General features: G+C 42.0%; 1 protein-coding gene across 2 annotated transcripts in view; it reads right to left on the reverse strand.

Moving 5' to 3' along the window:
* The window catches only part of UBXN7 (UBX domain protein 7), a 31,574-nt gene extending 12,719 nt beyond the window's left edge, over window positions 1-18,855 (reverse strand). The window contains exons 1-8 of one of the 2 annotated variants that reach the window (XM_069791745.1): window positions 18,719-18,855; window positions 15,294-15,441; window positions 13,201-13,268; window positions 10,150-10,215; window positions 8,099-8,211; window positions 1,806-1,952; window positions 1,306-1,396; window positions 56-183 (exon numbers count right to left, since the gene is read on the reverse strand). In XM_069791745.1, coding sequence (XP_069647846.1) covers window positions 56-183; window positions 1,306-1,396; window positions 1,806-1,952; window positions 8,099-8,211; window positions 10,150-10,215; window positions 13,201-13,268; window positions 15,294-15,441; window positions 18,719-18,791 — 834 coding nt within the window. In that variant the 5' untranslated portion in view covers window positions 18,792-18,855. Of the gene's footprint in view, window positions 1-55; window positions 184-1,305; window positions 1,397-1,805; window positions 1,953-8,098; window positions 8,212-10,149; window positions 10,216-13,200; window positions 13,269-14,198; window positions 14,313-15,293; window positions 15,442-18,718 lie in introns of those variants that run through there. The other variant, XM_009914220.2, reaches the window with a different exon arrangement.
* Window positions 18,856-20,499: the final 1,644 nt, after the last annotated feature.

Raw genomic sequence — 20,499 nt, forward strand, 5'->3', positions numbered from 1 at the left:
GCTAGCATGTTCTTTCGGGTTTCTCCAGTCCTCCTAGAGAGTGCCTCATACTTACTGAACGAGAGCATTTTTGGGGAGGGCTAGTAGAATGGCCATCCAGCTGTCCATGCTCACTCAGGAACCCAGTCACTTGGTCCAAGAAAGAAGTCACGTCTAGCTGGTGCCACTCCACTAGTTTCTGGCCTAGGGAATGAAAGGTGTCATGAAACATAACTTCAGAAAAAGACTGCAGCTTAGTGGTCAAACACACCAAAACACACCAGTTCACTGCTGCGCCTGCACTCTGCAAGAGTCCTTATTTGTGGAACTGCAGCTTCCTACTGGCTACCACCTGATAATTATGAAGCTTCCTCCTTCCACTCCCTTGAAAAGGTTTCACTCATGGACAGACATAAATACAGACCCTGTTGATTTCTGTTTTCTTTTTATCTATGGGAACATGTGCACAGAATGGTGAATTAGGCTTCAAAACGAAAAAAAAGCCAAACCACTAAGTTTATGAAGAAGCATTTCTACATTCTTGCCTGCTTTGATTCTACACCTTGGCAAACAGCATTTGTTTCCATAAGTAAAGTGCTAAGAAGAGTATCCTAACTCAAAAAAAAAAAAAAAAAAAGAAAAAAGTTTTTGGGTGGTTTAAGTCAAATAACAAGAAATCTCAGCTCTGATTACAGACACTATTACTTCAGTCCTGAGAAGGAGACAACCAGACCATTAATATAGCTGCATCATATGATGCTAAAAGAAGAAAGGGTGTTGGGATACAAAAGAGAAAGTAACAATTTGAGAAGAGCTGGAGGGGGAGGTAGAAGTTTGATTGTTCAGGTAAAAAAAAAAAACAAACCAAAACAAACAACAAACCCAAAGCCAAAATGGTATTTCAAAATTAAGATGCAATTTAATAAGTCATCGCTGAGTCTCACAAAGTTACTGTGCAAGGAGCACGAAGAAGATTGATGTAATGTTTACAAATGTCAAGTAGCTTTCAAGAGGACATTTAAAAAAAAAAAATTCTGAGTTTTACCACCAGGTGGTACTATTTTCAAAGTACTCGTTAAGCTATACCAAGTTAGATAACCAAATACATAAAATTTCAGCAAGCCTTGGGAGTTCTATTCCCTTAGTTCCTCCAAAACATACCGCTTCACTTCTTCAGGGACAACAAGGTCTCTCAGAGAGCAAAACAATGTAACTGAGATTCTTCAGCTGAATGTAACACATACTGCGAAAGATGGCATTCTAGCCTACAACTGCCAGTCCTTCTCACAGGATGTATGAACTGCAGGTAACCGCCACTTATCTTACCTGTCCTGGGATCCAGGATGGAGACGTAAGGGAAGTCTGCTAATTTATAAAACTGTATGTACCTCTGTCCTTCCTCACTGTCATGGTATACCTACAAAATACCACGTTGGCAGCAAATTACTGGGTGGAGACGGAACACAAACAAACTGTATCCTGAAAATGTACAAAGTTTTCCTCTATTTTACCGTATACCCTACAAATGGTACATACAGTTCTCAGTAACCCTGATAAGCTGAAAAGGTGCCTCTAATGCTCCATGTATTAGAAGCTACATGGTAACATCTGGAGTGCACAAGTGAAAGGCAGTTTATGCATTCAAATGCATATCCACAAACTACACCTACCTCCATAAACTACATCTCCAAGAACTACTGCATCTTTTCTGCAAGTTCACCAAGAGAACTGCAACAGTACCATTTTATTCGAAGAAGTCCCTTTTTTTCCACTGCCCCACCTACCAGGACACGAAGTTACCTGCACAGCCCCATTAAATTTCTCACCTGCCAAAAAATGAAATGTTCCCGGATTATGTTCTTCACAGCCTCATTACTCCAGACATCGCGGTTGAGACACTGACACGCAAAATCTTGCACATTCTGAATGTTTATCATAAGCCATTTGTTCTGCATCTGACCACATTCCTTGGCCTGTAAGCAGAGAGAAGAGCTTCATTACATAAAACTGAAGAGCCAGACATAACCAATGCCAGCAATGATCAGTGATGGCTTCTAACACTGTCAGATTTTTCACCAAAACCCCTTCACAGTGAGAAAGATGGACAGTGCTAGTGAAAAGGCATCCACAAAACAGAAGGCAGGGCTGAAAGACCTGCTTTAAATGAGACTGGTTGAATTACAGAATCACATCGATGAACAGAGCTGCTGGATTTCAACAAGCCAAGCACAGAGTGGGAAAAGCAACTTGGGGGTGACACAGGGATGCTGAATAAAGTATTTGTTTGGGAAAGAGTGTAGTCAATCACACTGATCTGACAACAACAGAAAGACCTGCTCATTCTAAAGATAAACCTGTGGATCATCTTCTACTTAAATAGGTCGCATAATTGACAGAGCACTTGCATTAATTCAACAGGACCCCCTCTCTGCATGTTTTCTCTTTTCTCTCCAAGTTTTGAGTTACTCTATTACTGTGCAACTGCCGAATTAGGCATCCTTTTTTGATGCTCTTTATCCAGACTGCAAGTGGGGAGGAAGACAGGAAGGCGCAGGAAGAAATCTTACTGGTTTGAGTCACAAAGCTGGCATTGTCTGATTGCTTGGTTGCAAGTTAATGGTAGGAGTTTGATCAAGAATGTAATTCTGATCGCTGAACTGTCATACCTGTTGAAAAAAAGAGGGCTATATCAACAGCAGGAATGCTCTTACCACCTGGAAAGACTGGAACTAGCATATGAACTTCCCTTCTTTTTTTAAAAAAAAAAAAAAAAAAAGAATTTATTTATAAGTGTGTTCACCATCCTGCTGGTAATGCACTTAACAGCAAATTCAAGGAATTAGGATGTTATGCAAGATTTTGCTGTTTTGGGCAATATTTTGTTCCCCAAACTGAAGTTTTTACTTTTAAAATGGATTTTAGCCAGTGCACTTTCAAACAGTCAGCCTATCTAATGTGTGATAGACAGACACGTGAACCCCACACACTTAGCTTCACGAAGTGAAGAATCTCAGCCAATTTTTATTTTATTCAAAGGAAAAAAATGAATGCAGAAGCATGGAATAGTCCTCCTGTTCTCACAAGGGACCTCACGCTAACTACTTACCACTAATATTACAGTGTCAGAATCCAGTATTTGGTCACCAGGAGAGAAAAGTGGGGCAGGTGACACCTATGTAACTGGTAAGGGTCTTAAATACAGTCATTATGCTTTTATTTAAAAGACTTGTTTTGCACTACCTGTGGACTTTGAGAACTAATTTTAGGAAATCAGTTTAGGATGAGGCCTAGAGGTACTCCCCAAGTTTAAAGGGAACAAAAATCCTTATGCTATCTGAGTCAATTGGATTGCCTTAGTCCTGTGTTCTAATGTAATCCACATTGGATTAAAAATATGTAACTAGAAAGCTGGAAAATGCATCTCACTCTTCTACACTTTGTATATTTTTCAATATTAGTGAAAACCTGGCTCTACCTCTCTTCCATCCAGCTAAGGTCCTTGAAAGGATGCAAGCAGGAAATTCCACACAGAACATTTGCAAAGATGAGTTTTCACCTGTAGAGCAGGTATAGCTTTTGAAGCTACTTTTAACTTCCTTCTAAAAACAATGGGCTTCACATTTAACATTTAAAAGGACACAAATTGCTACCATCTCACACACACACACAACTCTGCTCTTGCACAGCTACTGGTGTTTTTCTGAGGGGGTGGAGGTGGGTGGAAGGAGAAGAGTGTGGGGGGGAAGAAATGCTGTGGGTTTGGAGATTATATTGGTGGGTTATTTTGATAAGTGACAAAAGAACAAAGGAAGGCTCAAGAGCTGGTTTGCATATCCCGAAAGCTATGTCAGATGGCTTTAGAGTCACTGTTTCCAATACCAACTGCCCTCCATGTCTCCCCCTCCTTCGAGGTATAAAGGTCCGCGCCAGGCACTTAAAGAGCACATAGACAGGGTAAGTACAGAATAACCACTCTTTGCAAGCATGTCTGCTCAAGCTTTCAGCAATCAGCAGAGTAGGAACTTTCAAAGACAGAGGTAGTGGATCTCAGACACAACAGGCCAGATGCAAACCCAAAACAAAACCAATTGGTCCTAAGTTTACCTTTACCCCTTCTACCCATTCACCTTTTTAATCACTATGACAACTTATAGCAACAAACCATCAATCTGGTTAGACAACAATGTGAAAGAAGTCTTGTTTTACACTCAGTACTGGATCTCACCAGATAACCTCTAGCTCTTGCACTACTAAAAATAACATGTTTTCCTCTCATTTGACTTTTCTGAACCATATATGGTTTATAAATGTTGTGGTGGTTCTTTCTGGCTCTGCTTTGTTGAAATGCACTGCTCCTTAAGTCAGCAGAGAGAAACAAGGAAGTGGAGCCAGCATCTTGTGACATTCTGGACATCTAATAATCAAGCATGATTCAGTTTGGAAGACAACAGCTGACAAAATCAGAGCATGAGATTATCTAACAAGAAATAGCCTATCAGAGCATGAGATTATCTAACAAGAAATATCCTATCTGTGCTACACTTAACATTTCTTGCCTGGGCCAGGGCATACATCCTTTCATCAACCAGCCATTCCTGTGCCAAAGGTGCATCTGCAGGCTATGCTTAGGCAAAGGGCCAGTCTAGAAGCACCTTACGCAAAGATAATTGCGCCATTTGAGTACAATGACTAGGTTAGCTTCCAAACTATTGCTGCTTGCTACATACAAAGGAAAAAAATCACTATTAGCTGTAAAGCAGGGAGCAGCTAGAAAACGTTTAACTTGTAAAATGAAGAAACTTCATACAGACAGACTCAAAACTCCACAACATTACATACAGTCACTTCACAGACGTACTGAAATCCAAATGAGTGTTAAGTACAAAATTGCATGTGCCAGAACTATCTCCTCCCTAAACAAGAAATGTAAACTACGTCACTTTGGTGTGTACCCCCCACAGATTAAATCATATCTTACATCATATGCATGAACACCTGCAATTCTTGAAAGCTGTCTTTGAGATTAGAACAAAACCATACTGTTCTTTACAAAGCATGTTTGGTGTGCCATTTATTTATTTATTACACTCTAGTGATTTATTCCTAGCAGATTCTGCATTAAGAAGATACACATTGAAGCTCAATACTAGTTAGGGAACGACAGTTAGAAATCCCTTGTGCAATCTTAACTGACAATAGCCTAATCATATAACCACACAACACTACTCAAATACAGACTTTTTAGTGACACTGTGTATTTAAGCTCTGAAAGTTTTTCTGAAACTTTCTACTAGGAAAAAAAAGGCAGTTCAGGTCAACATCTTGCTGGCCTATCAGTTGTTTGCCTCTGGTTTATATAGCCCCATTCCACCAGTCACTAGGTAACTAACATCTAGTGGCCCATGTTCCAAAAGCCTGCAGGATTAGAAGAAAGCCTTTTACAGATTTTCTGTATCAAGTCTTTTTCACCACATTTCTATGGTGTAATTTAGTTAATCACACACTTAACTTTACAAGTTTGGTGATCATAAGTTGTTCTGTGTGTGAAGAACACTGCTTTTTCACAAATAGCAAGTAAACAAAAAAATCATTTTCATTCAACACTTAAATTTCTAATAAAAGTTAATTCTCACCTACTCTTAAAAGCTAGTATTACTGAGTTAAAATGAAATGGCAACATTTTGCACCTTACTGATAACAAAGTTTCTTTCTAAATGAAGAAAAATGAGCTTTCTTGGGGAATACCAAAGATAACTATATTTACTATCAAAATCAACCTTACAGTACCCAAAGAGGAGCAACAAAAGATGAGCAACAAAGATACATGAAAACCTTAGGAAGACCAGATGCCACCATTCTTGCTAAGTCTGAATAAAATCCTAAATGATTCTATGATAACTGCACATGGCATGACACTGGCAGAATGTTCTTGCACACCCTTCCACTGGATAGAATACACCACACACTAATAATAGTAAGAAAACCCCACTTAGATTAACAGCAAACTACAAGAGCATCAAAATGACAGCATTTAATCTTTGGTACTTTGGAACAGAATAAACATCTCTGATTTATTACATAGCTTATATATGTTTATCTAAGCATACAGAGAAGGAAGAAGCTAACAGCAGCTTGCTAGAGATGAATTTTGAGTCTCTGGTCACTGGATTCACAGGAGGCCTGAATTGTCCCAGGCTGAAGCAGTACAGCAGTCTACAGTCATAAAAGGTCAAATGGAAGGGGTAACAGTCAACAAATTGAGAAGCTGAAGATTTTTATTGCAATGAAGTTGAGGAGCATTGGTTTGAAATGAAGGGTATCCCATGTGACAAGGATCTGTACAAGAACACCAAAAAGTGAATACCAATACCAGAAAGTGTACATGTCTTTAAATTTGAGTTACTGCAAAGAACAGGACAGGGTGTGTATGTACAAGCCCCCCTCCCCCTTTTTCTTTTTTTTTAATTTACAAGACTGAGTAAGAATACAGAGACCTTAGGACAATCAAATCTATTAACCAGCTATTTCACCCTTTGAAACTACTCCTGACTGTGGCAGATGCCACAATCAACATTGCTAAAGTCTTGATATGTTTTCAGCAAGACATGAAGAAAGACTAGCACACACCTCGAATTCCACAGCAGAGGTCAAAGGACACTCACTGACTGTCTGTGCATATGTTCTAGTCTGGAGCAGCACTGGCTGTTTTCATATAAATTCCTTTTACTGTTGCCTTTAACCATGCATTCGCTGGGTTCACAAACAGCTCTGAACCACAGGCCCAGTAGGTATCATCAGCTGGAGGACCTGACACAACCTGGTTTGAAGTAAACCCTGAACCACGTATCAAAGGGCAGAGATGCTTCAGCACCAACTACTTCAGTCTGCTCATCTGTTTCCATTGCACCAAATTACTTGCTGAGGCAGACACAGCTATTCTCTGTCAGCATCCTTTCAAACCCGGAATTTTGTTAGAAGATTAAACATATGGAGGGCACTGTCAGAATACAGGAATTAGTAACAAGCCAACTGATCCCTGGTGATTTGGGAAGCATAAAAAGAGAGATGAGGCCAACAGGATGAGAGCTGGAGACCCGATAAAGGCACACATCATGTCTCCAAAAATTCTCCAGCAGTGCTCTAGTATTTGTGCACAGGAGTAGAGGCAAATGTGAAAAGAATGTAAATAATATTTTTGTTCAGCTCATGCAGTCAGATCTCCAGCACTGTTTGCTGCACCTGTATTGCACCACTTGATAAATAGTTTGCATTCTCATGAAATCATCATATAATTAACAATAATCTCAGCTACTTAAAGATGACCAGGTGGAAGTTCAGTAGTAACTGCAACTTCTGAAGAATATCTAGAAATTATGGACTCCAAATAAATAAATAAATAAAAAATTTGCATATTCTCTAATCATTACTTAAAAGCCACTGATCCATATCATAACAACTTATGACTAGATCCACTCATGCCTACACAGACAGGAAAGGTGACACCTGAAATTATTTAAATCTAACAGTCCCCTTCTCAGGCAGACAATCTCTTGGACACTTTTTCCATTGCTACCAGATGCAAAAGACAACCACTGTGATTTTATAAAAGAGCAAGACCTCTACTGAAGATAAAGTTGTGCCCTCATGACAAAGCCATAAATACTTTTACCAGCTCAGGTATCAGAAACCACTGAGCTGTGTTAAGATAACTCCGCCTGAGCTTCTTCGCAGGGCTGTGCTGCAAACTATATTGCCCCTTGCAAAGTACTTGCTTACCTATCAAAAGAATCTTACTTTAGCTTTTCCTGTATTGTGCTCTACAGAGATTCTTCAAGGGATGCAATTTTTCCATTCTGACTGGCCTCTCTTGTGCACTAAAGTCTTTCACCAAGTGTGATTTGCCACACTGACATTTAAACGTAAACATTGTGTCTACCATCATTACTTAAGTCCTTCAATAAGTCATCAACATTTCCATAGGCAGTCCATCAAATATTTATCACTGTACAGTCTTTTCTGATCATTCAACAATGGATCCATACATGCCAGCAGCCTAACACAAGGATTCCACACTGTACAGTCATCACATAAGGAACTGCACCAAAATTTCAAAACTTACTGTTTCAAAGCTGCCTTTGTGCATCAGATCAATGGGAGGCCTGAAGAGGTCTGCTAGAGTAGTGAGTTTCTTATCTACTGCCCCTCCATTTCGTAGCTCCTGTTCCTGTCGAACTGCACAGCCCCAAGAGGAAAGGAAGCTGAATTAGACAAAATACTCACAAGATGTATTTATTATTGACTATATGCTCATAAACAAAACTCCAGCACTAGAGTCACAAGGTTAGGCCACACTGAACAAGATTAGCTGCTATGTATGTTAAGAACCCCGCCTGCCCTAGCCTTCTCAAGCACTGGACATTTATTTCACTTTCAAAAAACATCTTAATAAATGTGAGTATCAGCAGAGGGGGTCATATGCCAGTATTTGAAAACAAACGAGGAAGAAAAAAGCCATGACTTGTCCCCAATGATGCTTTTAAAAGGGGAAACTGAGCTCTATTGTAGCATCATAACTTTTACTCAGAATACTTCTATTCCAGTGTTTCTATTTCTTGGCTGTAAGGCAATCCCACAGAAAAGAAAAAAAAAAAAAACAAACCAGACTTAGTTTACATGGAGAAATATCTTTGGATGTTTATATTAAATATCTCTTCCCACAATCGGCTGAAGATACCACTGTCTCTTTCAGGTGACTGGGTTTTCAGCCTTGTTTATCCCCAAGTACCACACTTTTAGCATGCTTCTTTTAGTGGTATCAATTCCACTCAAAATAATACAGAACATATTCTTACATAGACACGACCATATACAATAAAGGTAAATCACAGCAATTGCTCACCTAAAATGCAGCGATACAACACATTTTATGGAACCAAGTCAGCCGAAATGGGCAATAACTATCCCATGACCAAAAACCTTCTAGAAGTGAAAGGAGCTGTCAATGGGCCATAGCGTACAAACCATTCTCGAGCAGACACTGGATCCCCACAAAGAAAAAAGCATCCCCATGGAGCAGGCCTAGAAGCCAGGAAATAATATGGACTTTCATGGCCAGGGCCACTTTTTCAGAGCCAGTGATATTCATCCATGAAGTTTTACCAAAAAGCATGATAAAGTTTCATCATAAGCACTCACAATGATCTTACATTTTGTGCATTTCTAAATGTCTTGTAAGAGTGGAGCTGATGAAAAAAAATTTAAGGGTATGATGATTCTGTAAATGGTATATTTTCATTTACAAAGCTGCCAGTGACTTTAGTACTTGACAAGTTCATTATTACTGGAAAACCCTGACCAAACCTGTCAGGGAAAATAAAGTAAATGTGAAAACTTATTTTCAGTTTGGCATCCAACAGCACCTAACTGTGGGAACCTGGTCCATGGTTAGACCTCTCCAACACTCCAGCAACATCAGCGATAACAACTGCACAACAGCTCTAACTCAGCTGTGAAATATCTGGCGTTCTGCTGTCCAAGAATCATATTCTATGAAACTTAATGGCTTAAGTAACAGCCAATGCTTTGTCATTTGGAGATTCTGCATGTGAACAGATAGACAGTGGTAAACAGCAATTAAATTCACAAGAACCTTGTGTGCTGCCAAGGAAGAAGCCTCGGGGCTACTCAAATCTAATTCAAGTGCCAGAATGACCACTGGCTAGCCAAGAAAAATTCAGTGGATGAATTTAATTTCTACATGCGTGTCGGATTCTTCCCCCATTCAATTCCCTCTAGAGCAGAAAAAGTATTTGAGAGTTATCAAGAAAATATTTGCCATACGAAAGCAGACAGAATATAGTCTGTAGATTTTACTTATGTAACACAGGCAAGTGTTCAGACCAGCATCCTCTCCCTTCAGCCACCCCAGAACAATAAACAACCTTAACTGTACCACAGATGTGGAAGAGACATGTCAGCAAACAGTACTGACACTACAACAGTGAACAGCCTAATAATGTTATTAAAAAAATTTTTTCTGTACAGCAGGCAATTTAAAAATCATTCAATGACTGAAAGCTGTCCTAACTTACAATGGAAACTATTTTTCAATCTTACTTGTGTTAAAAAAAAAAAATAGAACCTCTAGCTTACTGATCTGTAGACACTTACTGGTTTCTGTTTGAAAATCCCGAAAGCCATCAAATATTGAGCGCGCAGGTCTGCGTCTTTTAGGAGCTTAAAAAAAAAAGCACATTTCAAGAGTTATTTCAAAAGTATACTATCAAAATAATTACATATTAGTACTTTCCATCACATGTGTGGAAAAATAGAATAGGAACCCAAAGCATAAATGGTGTGGGAGTAAGGTCATTAGGAAGGGCTGGAGGAGGATGGGAGGATGGTAGTTTGTAAGACCTGTTTCCTAACACATCCTCCCTCCACCAGCAAACCTTACTCCAGAAACAAAACATGTATCAACAATACACAAGAGTTTAAAGTTAGCCCTTTCTGATGGGCTCACCCAGGCTGATCAGTATGTAGTGGCAGTGCTGTCACAGCATCAACATGTCACAATTCCAGTCAAGATTTTTACCAAAGGCCTTCAAGTTGATGAAAAACTTCAAAAGATTAAACCCCATGGGAGAATATTTTCTTTATTAGGAAACACATTTGTTTTTTCCACAATGCATTTCTAATCTCTTATCCAGATCCTGTCCCAACTTCTTGGCTGGACTAGCAACTGCCACACTCTTCCATTGCATCCAGTATCACTATCCACAAGGAAACCTTCAGAACAGATTATCTGCAGCTGGACAGACAGCGGCCCAGGCAGATAACTGGAATAGTACCTAAAAGTACCACTGAAGTCCTACAGTACAGCACAACCACTGTACTTGGAATGCAAAACAGAACTGCCTGCCAAGACTTATTCCAACTATTCATCTGCATTACTATTAACTGAGAGCAGAACAATTTTAGGATAGAACTTTCAAAGCCTAATTGTTATAAGACATATTAAATAATAATCAAATTAAAGTAAGATAAATACAAAGTATACCTACCAGAAACCTGTAGTAAGAAAAATCCATTTACTGTGAAAAAGCACAACCTACACACAGGTCACAATGCAAGTACCTCCAAAACTTGTTTTTAGAGACCCTTCTGGTTTTGCACCCATAGCACATGCAGCATCTCTCACCTTGTGCCACACCAAGGGCATAAAGAACAGTACAGAGTTCTTGTTCCTTGCATTCTTCTGGTACAGAGTACAAAGGAAAGAAACAGTGTATCCCATACAGATTATCATGGAAAAAGAAAGTAAGCCTGAATGAGGAACATGCTGGTGAATAATGCCCCTCTAACTCTAGTAATTAACACCTCTTTCACCTCTAAATGCTTAGACACAAGCACAACCCATTAAAACCAACTTCTGCACAACTTAAACTGCAGCTACAAATAGTAAGTGAAGGACCAGTTCAGCAAAAGCATAATTTCCCTTGCCAGGCTTAGCTATTGCCTGGCAGCACTGGTGAAGATGTTCACAGCAGGCCAGGTAGATGTTTTTCTCATATCCTTTGTACTGCAGATGGGATCCATGTACCTGGCAGAGCACAAACAGACAGGGTCATCTCTTCAACTGGAAGAAAACCTAAGCTCATACGACTACCTCAATAAGACACTGCTAAAAACACAAACTGGCATGTCCCCTGCTTTGAGGTTAGAGCTGAAAAGACCAAGTGAAGTTATCTCTCCAATTTCAGCTAGCTTGTCAGGCTGCTTCATGTTATAAACAGAAGTGGCATTAGTGAGCATATTGGCACTGGTAGACCAGACAGTGCCGGGAAGCTATCACTGATCCACAGATCACCTCAGGTGGGTGGTCAATAACAGTGCATCTGAGATCGGTGTGTGACAGATGGGTAGAACAGGACCAAGCATTAGGGTCAGCAGATCTTAATCCTGCACTTCTTTGATTCTTAAACCCACAGGAGTCTACAGACCTTTGTCAAAAACTCTGCTGGGCCACAGGAACAAGTGCACTGTCTTCAGAGAGCCCTCAAGCAGGGCACCTTCCTCTGGAACCACCACTCAGCTCGTGCATCCCAGCTAAAGACCTCTCTGATGTTGAAAAAAAGGATCAAGACAAAACCAGTTCCAGGGTAAACTTGAAGCTTGGCCTCCTTCTCTTTTCTAGCACAGGAACTAAACAATAGAAAAGAGCATTTCCTATGGGTACGAAACCACTTTACAGACAAGCAATTGCATGCCCTTTCTTGATAAAAAGGGCAAGACTCTCAATGTAGTTGACATGGCAAAAGTCATACAGACAGCCAGAAATGGCCTGGTCAACATGAGAAGGACAGAGCCTCACAAAGCTAGACGAAGTAAGCATAAAAAGAGAGAGCCTTAGATCTCCATACAGACATGGACACTACACAAAAGGTGAGGATAATGCACCAGGCAATCCAGTCCTGCTATAGAAGTTCCACCCCTGTGCTGCTGTAAAAGAATCACTACAGCAGAGGTTTGAGATTGAGGTTTTGAGATTCAGAACATTAGTGTACTACATGAGTGCTAAACAGTGTTTTAGATAAGCAGCAAAAAGAAAACACCATTTCCACCACCTGTTCCCTTAGAGCAAAAAAATGTTTCAAAAGCAAAAGTGATAAACAGTTTCAGAAAACAAGTAAGAAAACTAGCTGCATGATGCAGTTTAAAGAGCAAATTAAATTCCCAAATGAGAAATGGAGAAAGTGATGTGTAATCATACAGTTCAGCCCTTCTTTCTAATCTATCATCTCCCCGAGAAGCATGCATTTGTCCTCTTCATTTTCACTTGTCAATCAAGGCTCAATCTTTTATCCCACCTCCTTAAACTCTTTCACAGCAGCATCACATGGTTCCGAACTCCCAGAACACAGGTGTATACTTAATCATAGCTAATTGGCTGTTGCCTCACAAAGTCTCATGAAACAGGGGTTAGCAAATAAGTACCACTGGGAATGTAGCATCTCTAATGTGCGAGGTTTTCAATAACACTGGTGTTATTTCCAAGTACGCAATCATGTTACGTGGCTGCAGAGTTGCAGCAGGGAAAAAAACAAGAATAAAAATACATACAATGCTTTCTTCACATTCAGCAAGTTCTGGTTTTCTTTTGTCACTTAGCTCATCTCAAGGTAAAGAAAACAAAAAACCAAAATAAGAACACAAGCCTACCTCCAAACAAGGGCTCAGGCTCTACTAAAATTTCCTGTTTTTGAGGAATTGGAGCTCGTACTTCATCCCTATCAAAGGGGAAGAAAAAAAAATAAAAAATCAGAGATATTATAATATTTCAAGTACTATATAAACCACATCCCATTGTGCTCCAAAGGCTCCTGTGACTCAAACCAGCTAAGGATGCTGCTATACCATTGCATAAAATCAAGAGATTTGGGGTCAAGAGGGACCTGAAGAGACCATCTATTCCCACTCATGGCACTGATGCAGGACTTGGTACACTCTGCATTAAGATCTGGCATGGACGACCTTTGTAAGTCTTGACAGGAGATTACACAAATCCCTGGGTGACTTGATCCCAGGCTTTGTCAATCTACTATTTAAAAATTTTTTTCTTCTTCAATAACTTTCTTAGAACTTGGAAAAGTTTCTTAAAACTTAGCAAAGGCTGCTAATTAATCCACTTGCCACCCTCCTCCCCGATTATCTACATGGAGAGAAAAAAAAACTATCTTCCTTATTACCAGCTTTCTTCTGTTGGAAGACTTTTTGCTTCCACTTGAAACTCACAGCCCTCTCTTTTCCAGAGGAAGGAAAACAAGATGGTCAAAGCAGCCATTTCCCCCCATTTCTGAAGCAATTCTTTGCTTACATAGCTGGGCTCCCTCACATAGCAACAGCTTAGTTACGCTTGCAGAGACTGCAAGATAATCTGAAATTATGACTAGAAGAAAGGAAATCACAAGGCCTCTGAAACAGTATCACTTACTCAGTGTGGTCACCTGGCTCATAGATTTATGTGAAGGAGGGCATGGGCTCACCCAAGGAAATCTATTGCTTTGTCCTGCCTATGAACTGCCCTATGAACTATGCCATAGTTCATACCGAACTATGAAGTGCCCTCTTCCCTCAGACTCTTCGAAAGTGTGCAGTTTGTGGCTCTTGGCCATGCAGGTTTCAAAAAGTAACTCATAATGTCAGCAAGATGCACTAACCTTGCTATTAACCTCCACATCTTTGATTGCTGTTGTGAAGCTAGTTATTCTCCATTTTGCATTTGCATATTTATTGTTCTCTCTTCCTAGAAGTAACACTAAGCTGACCAGCACCTGGAGGGTGTCAAGTATAAAAAAGAAAGTATTCCAATAAAAACTTGAATCTTAAGTCACTGATGTGCCAGAAGTTGTCTAGAAATAATAACTCTAACACCTATAGATACAGAGTTTTAACTTCGTTACCTGTCAAAGGTTCAAGCAGGAAGGCACTTGACATCAACTATAAAGGTTAGTACTAAAAGAATTATTTAAATTTATGCATGTGCTTCAGAAGTATGAGTGGCAAGAACTTTCTTTAAAAGTTACTTCTTTTTCCTGAAGTGGAAGATCTTCATAAGAGAAAAGCACAGCTAGGTTTAATTTAGAACATTTAATGAATGTGACTTATACCAATTAGCTTCCACTCAAAATATTCCATTTATACCAAGCAGCCACATTACCAGGCAGCAGTGAAAGGCTCTCTGCATGTTTAAGTGGAAGAACTCTTTCCTTTATTGGCATCTGATGTTTAAGACACTGATGCAGATTTTGTAGTTGCTTATTCCTCTGCATACTACTGCACATGATCTAGCCTTCCCAGTGCCAAATCTGGTTACACTTAAAACAACACAATAAAACCCTACAAATGGGACTAAGGTCACTACATTTCTAAGAACGAAACCAACAGAACTCTCTAACTGCCAATTTAATGTAAAGCAAGATTGCTGGAGCAATTTAAAAGTAAGAATCTCTTACTACTGGATCCCCCCTTTAACATCTTGAGCTCTGTTTACAAAAACCAGTACGTATAAGCTACAGAAAGCTTCTGAAGTACATGCAAGAGAGACTAACTGATGTTGGTCTACATACCAACTTACGTAATAACTTATTTACCCAGAACAATATGGGGGCTATCAATTAACAAGATCATCAAAGAAGCACGTATTACAGGGAGCTGACAGCAGGTTAGAAGTGACAATTGCCTTATTTGTTCTGCCTTACGCTATTCTTAAGACGGACTACTCATTTATACAGACACGTTCATCAGGTACATACTCAGTGTGAGGTCGAACAGCAGACACCCCTGCAGAACTGGTGCTAGGCTCCTCTGCTATGCCTCCACCATCCAGAAACATGGTGACAGCCATCTCCAGATTATTGTTGCATGCTTCAAGCATATGCTTTCCCACACTTTCACTGGCACCTGTAATGCCAAAGAAAAATTAAAGCATTCTTTGGAAAACATTTTGACTGGAAGCACTAGGAACAGCTGACCAGCAAGCTTTCTCTCTCAAAGCATTAATAATTAGAAGGAACGGGTCATCAGTTGCCATTTATCTCTGAAGTACAACTATGAAATGAGACAAACATACATATCTCAGAGGGGAAGGGAATGCCTGCATATAGGACAGCCAGACTACTTCTTCCCATCAAGGGAAAACTTAGTGGAAGACATCTGAGGGATTTTAGCATGTTTGGTTTTTTTTTCTTCCTAGAGGTCAGACCTTTTCCTGGTGGACATACACCAAAAAAAAAGAAAAACTGACTTAACATTTTAACAGGGACAATACTGATTCAGCTGCTAAAGCTTTTTACCCACTTATAACAGATATTTAGAAATGGAAGAAAAGATATCCTGTTTTAGTGATTGACCTAAAAGGCAAAAAAAAAACCCCAGCAGAAGCTCAGTTCACATAACGGGGCGGGGGGGGAGCCAAGAGGGAGAAAGTCTACAGAGTTATTTGTATAATGACTAACATTTATTAAAATTTCTCCTAAGTGCAACTACATCCAGTTTTATTCTTGTTGCTCAGGATGAAACAGTAGTTCTTAGCACCACTTATAAAGTCTTTCCTCACAGGGTCAGCCTCTACCTCCCAACTTCTCAAAAACCATACCAGCAACAGAAGCACCCTCATCAATGGAAGCTCTCCTGCACCCAACCCTTCAAATATCTCCTTACTACAGCATCTGTCTGTATAGCTGGTGGGCTGCCAAAGAGTTTATTTTCATATGGGAAGGCTGGTAGAGAGGAAGAGTGGCAAAATGCAGCTGAACCAGTTTGGGAGTAGCTTTTGGATCTGCAGTAATTCTTACTAGATTCACTGCAAGTCACCAAAATGAAGAAAACACTTTCCCCAGCATCAGAGTCACAGATAAGATCAGTTTGGGCAAACCACATTTGGACGTTTCTCAGTTTTTTGGGGAAGACTCAAGAAGCTCTAGTTTGAACAGAGAATACACTTTGAAACTGTCAAGATAAATCCATTCTAAATGACCTGTGCCACCATTACATTAAATCACAGAGAAAGTCAAACTGACTGAGGGAACTGGTTTTCCAAAAAAAACCATCCTGCCATGGCAAGCGTACTCAGATGGCAGTCAGCTGTATTTTAAGATCTTAATCGAGATGAAGGAGGGGCAAAATAAAAACTAGTGACATCTCAAAAAATGATGCGAGAGAATCAAGTTCACGTTCTTCAAAGAAACTGCTCTTTGGTATTTTCAGCTCACTTCGATGTCAACTGTAGCAATTAAAAACCACCACCTGTCTAGTCTGGAATATGTACACTACCCTACAACCTCACTGTATAGTCATGTGAAGTCATTCATTTAGAAGAAGAAAAATTATATTCAACCCTCTACTATTTACAGAGATACCAAGACAGAAAGTGCTTGTACTGATTCTTCATCACTCCTAAGGAAACTGGCATCATATGAATGTTTTCAGTGCCTGCACTAGCAAACAGAAAATACTAAATATTCGTTAAGTCTCAAAGCAAATGCAAACAGAAAATAATAAATATTTGTTAAGTCTCAAAGCAAATTTCCAAGAGATCCCATCATTTCATTGGTAAAGATACACAGGAGCTATATTCTTTTTAGCAAAACTGTCCTGGATGAGAGCACCAAAGAAACACAATTCTGCCATCTGGATAAGAGAAATATATCAAGGACTATTTTCCTCATTCCTCACCATCACCTACACTAGAATCAAACTGCTATATACTATTCACTCAGCCTTTTCCCCACAGACAGGAGTAATTTCGTACACTTACAACTCCAAGTTGAAAGCTGCTAACACAAACCACAGAGGGTGTGTGCTTCTGAGCACCTGTCAAATCATGCCAGTATTGGCAAGACAAGCTCCACAACAAGAAGCCTTTAGATATAACCTTAAATGCTGTTAAAATGGAAAAATGAAACTTCAAAACTCTGCTTTAATAGTGGATGGGTGAAGCCCATCAGGTTCTTTTTCTCCTTTGTGACAACATAAGAGGGATGCTCCTACGTTTAGCATAAATCATCTGTATAAGCACAAAAAGCTGTCAGGAGGAGCAAACTAGCATGGCTCCGCTCGTTCTGGTTTGTTTTTTAGCAAATCTCTCAGGAACTACTGAAGAGAAAACACAAGGCACACACAGGCACATACTACAATGAAAACATATTTGCTGTAGGTTTTCTTTATTCAGAGGGTTTATTCCAAAAGGCTTCTTTAAGGATAGCTGAGTGTTCAATAATTTCCCAGTGTACCCTGCCGGCATGTTCACAGCGTACTGAACACCCTCAACATGCTTGTTGAGGATTGAGTGCATCCAAGCCTGAGTACAGGAACACAACCTGAAATTGAGCTGGTTAGACTAACCGAATTAAAAGCAGTTTCACTTGTATCTACTAAAAAGCCAAAGATGTTTTATTAAACGCTCCTTCAGTATTTGGTACACAACACCATAAGCAAGGGGGAACCATAGTGAAGCAGATTAAACACAAAGTGGGTCAAGCACTCAAAGTACCCAAGCTAAAGCAGGAATTCTCACCTGCCGCAAACTTCAACTGAAAAGCGACTTGCTATTTTCGTTAGCAAACTAAATTCTCAGCAAGCCAACCGTACTTTCAGACATTTCTTGGGTTTGTTTTTTTTTTTTTAAAGGCGGACTCGGGGTTCGGCTCCAGTCTCCCTCCCGGTCGTCAGCCTGATTTGCAGGAGCGGGACGCCGTTCCCGGGCCGGAGCAGAGCAGACCGCCGGGAGGGAGGACACGCACCCGCACCACCGAGAAGCTCAGCCGACCGGGGACAACCGAGAGGCGCCCTCCGAGCCGAGGGGGACCCCACGACCCGCAGGGCGAGGGCACGGCCCGGGCCTCGGGCACCACCCGCCGCGGCGGGCCGGGCCCCGGAGCGCGCCCGCTGACAGGCCCGGGCGTCGCCAGCGCCTCTCGCCTCGAGGGAGGCCGCGGCTGCAGCGGGAGGGCCTCCCGGGAGACCGGGAGGGGGAGCGTGCCCGGGGCCGCCCGCCGGCGCCGCTCCGCCTCGTCCCGCGCAGCGCCTCACGCCGCGGCCCGCTCCTCCCGCCCCCGGCCCGCCGGGGCGGCCGCCCCCCTGACGCGGCGGCGGGGGCCGGGCGAGTAGGCGCCCGTTAAGCACGCAGCGGCGGCGGCCTCGGCCGAGCTCGGCGGGCCCCGGCTTCCGTGTGCCTCACCCGTGATGGCGGTGAACTGCTGGATTAACCCCTTCAGCGCCGAGGAGGCCGCAGAGCCCCCGTGCGCCGCCATCTTGCCGCCGCCGCACAACAACACGCACGCCGCCGGCCCGCGTGCTCTGCGCAGGCGCGGCGCCCGCCCGCGCCCTTCCTCTGCCCGCCGCCGGGGAGGCGCCTCTCCGGGCCGCCGCGGGCGGGGCGGGGCGGGGCGGGAGTTGCCGTGGCAACGCGGCCAGCCCCCGCCCCGTCGCCTCAGTCGCCCGGAGAGGCGGGAGTTGCCGCGGCAACGCGGCCAGCCCCGCCCCGTCGCCTCAGCGGCGCGGACAGGCGGGAGTTGCTGTGGCAACGCGGCCCGCCCCTCCGCCTCAGCGGCTTTTTAAATGCTACGGCTGCTGGCAAAAGTTTCCCCCCTGCATATCAGACCCTCCGCTTTCATTAATCGCGGGACGCGAGGAGCAGGGGCCATAGTGCCAACACTGAAACGCTCGTGACACGAGGCCAGAGCTTCCACACAGATTTACCTCGTCACAGATGCCTACAGCAACGCAAGGGGTCTGGCGGGCCTCAGCCCTCACACAGAAGCATGTACTGGGCCCACAGGTGCTGCAAGGGAGGAAGTAGGACCTGAGGTGCCCAAGAAATGGTGTGGCTGCTCCTGTCGAGGCAGCCCATTACGGGGCTATCAGGATACTTTTGCTGTCAGTTCTTCAAAGTCAGAAGTGAATAACCCTCAACAACAAGCACGCTGGGTAGTTTTGATCCCTACACTACCTGCAGAAATTGCACTTGGAGAAAAGGAACATTTTACTACTTTCAGTTGTTGTACAACATAGCACAGCATGTGGCTGGCTTGCTGTCAACACTGTCAACAGGCTGGAGTGCTGCAGGGCACCTTGTCATTAACAAGCATCAACCACAGTGAGTGCCACAGAAAGCAGAGGTTTCCTTAGAAGCCTAAGAATTTAAAAACTTGCTGCCATGAAAACAGGTAGATTTGTTCCCTGCCTTGCTCCTCTCCCAACCTCCCATCCCCACACCAGCTCCAGCTCTCAAGGGAAGCCACCAAGCCTGTCAAAGTATTTGTTTTTTTTCATACTTGCTTTTTTTCCCCTGGCAGTTGGATGAACTGAACTTGTTTACAAAGGGGACAAATAAACCACTAGAGCTAGCTGAAGGCAGAAGGTGAGCAGCAGTGAACCGTTACACCAGCTCAGACAGCCTAAGTATGGACTCTTGCTTCACAAACACCATTAAACCCACCAAAGCTGATTTCACCTGCTTCAGAGTTCCCAGATTGTAGCAATGGAAACAGGGCGCTGATGCAACCAAAATCCACTCAGGCAGTGGCCAAATTCCACCCTCTAACAAGCAAAATATCAAAGGACAGGCCAAAGAGGTGCCTGGTGAGGAATATTATGCCATGTATGCAGTGAGGACTGTGATCATCTTTGGGACCCAAGGGTTTGCATTACCCCACCTTGGATGAGGCTGCTGGTATAGGTTATAGGTTTTGTATATTTGGCAGTTAAGGTTGGGTTTTAGCTAATGATCGACTTCTTAGTCTTGTGCTTTTTTTTTCCATTCTGCTTAAAAAAATAATGATTCTTAGGTAAGAGGTCATTCTTACACCAAGGACAAAATCCAGTAAGTTGGAAAAACACAAATAACCCCTAAATATTTCAACACATCCTCCAATATATGCACGCACCAAAATACACTTCTGTACTATTTAGACCTTTGAAATGGCTAATTTCTGTAATTTTTTCTATTTATTTTCAGTG

The sequence above is a fragment of the Haliaeetus albicilla genome, chromosome 9 (assembly GCF_947461875.1).
Source record: "Haliaeetus albicilla chromosome 9, bHalAlb1.1, whole genome shotgun sequence".
Lineage (NCBI taxonomy): Eukaryota > Metazoa > Chordata > Aves > Accipitriformes > Accipitridae > Haliaeetus > Haliaeetus albicilla.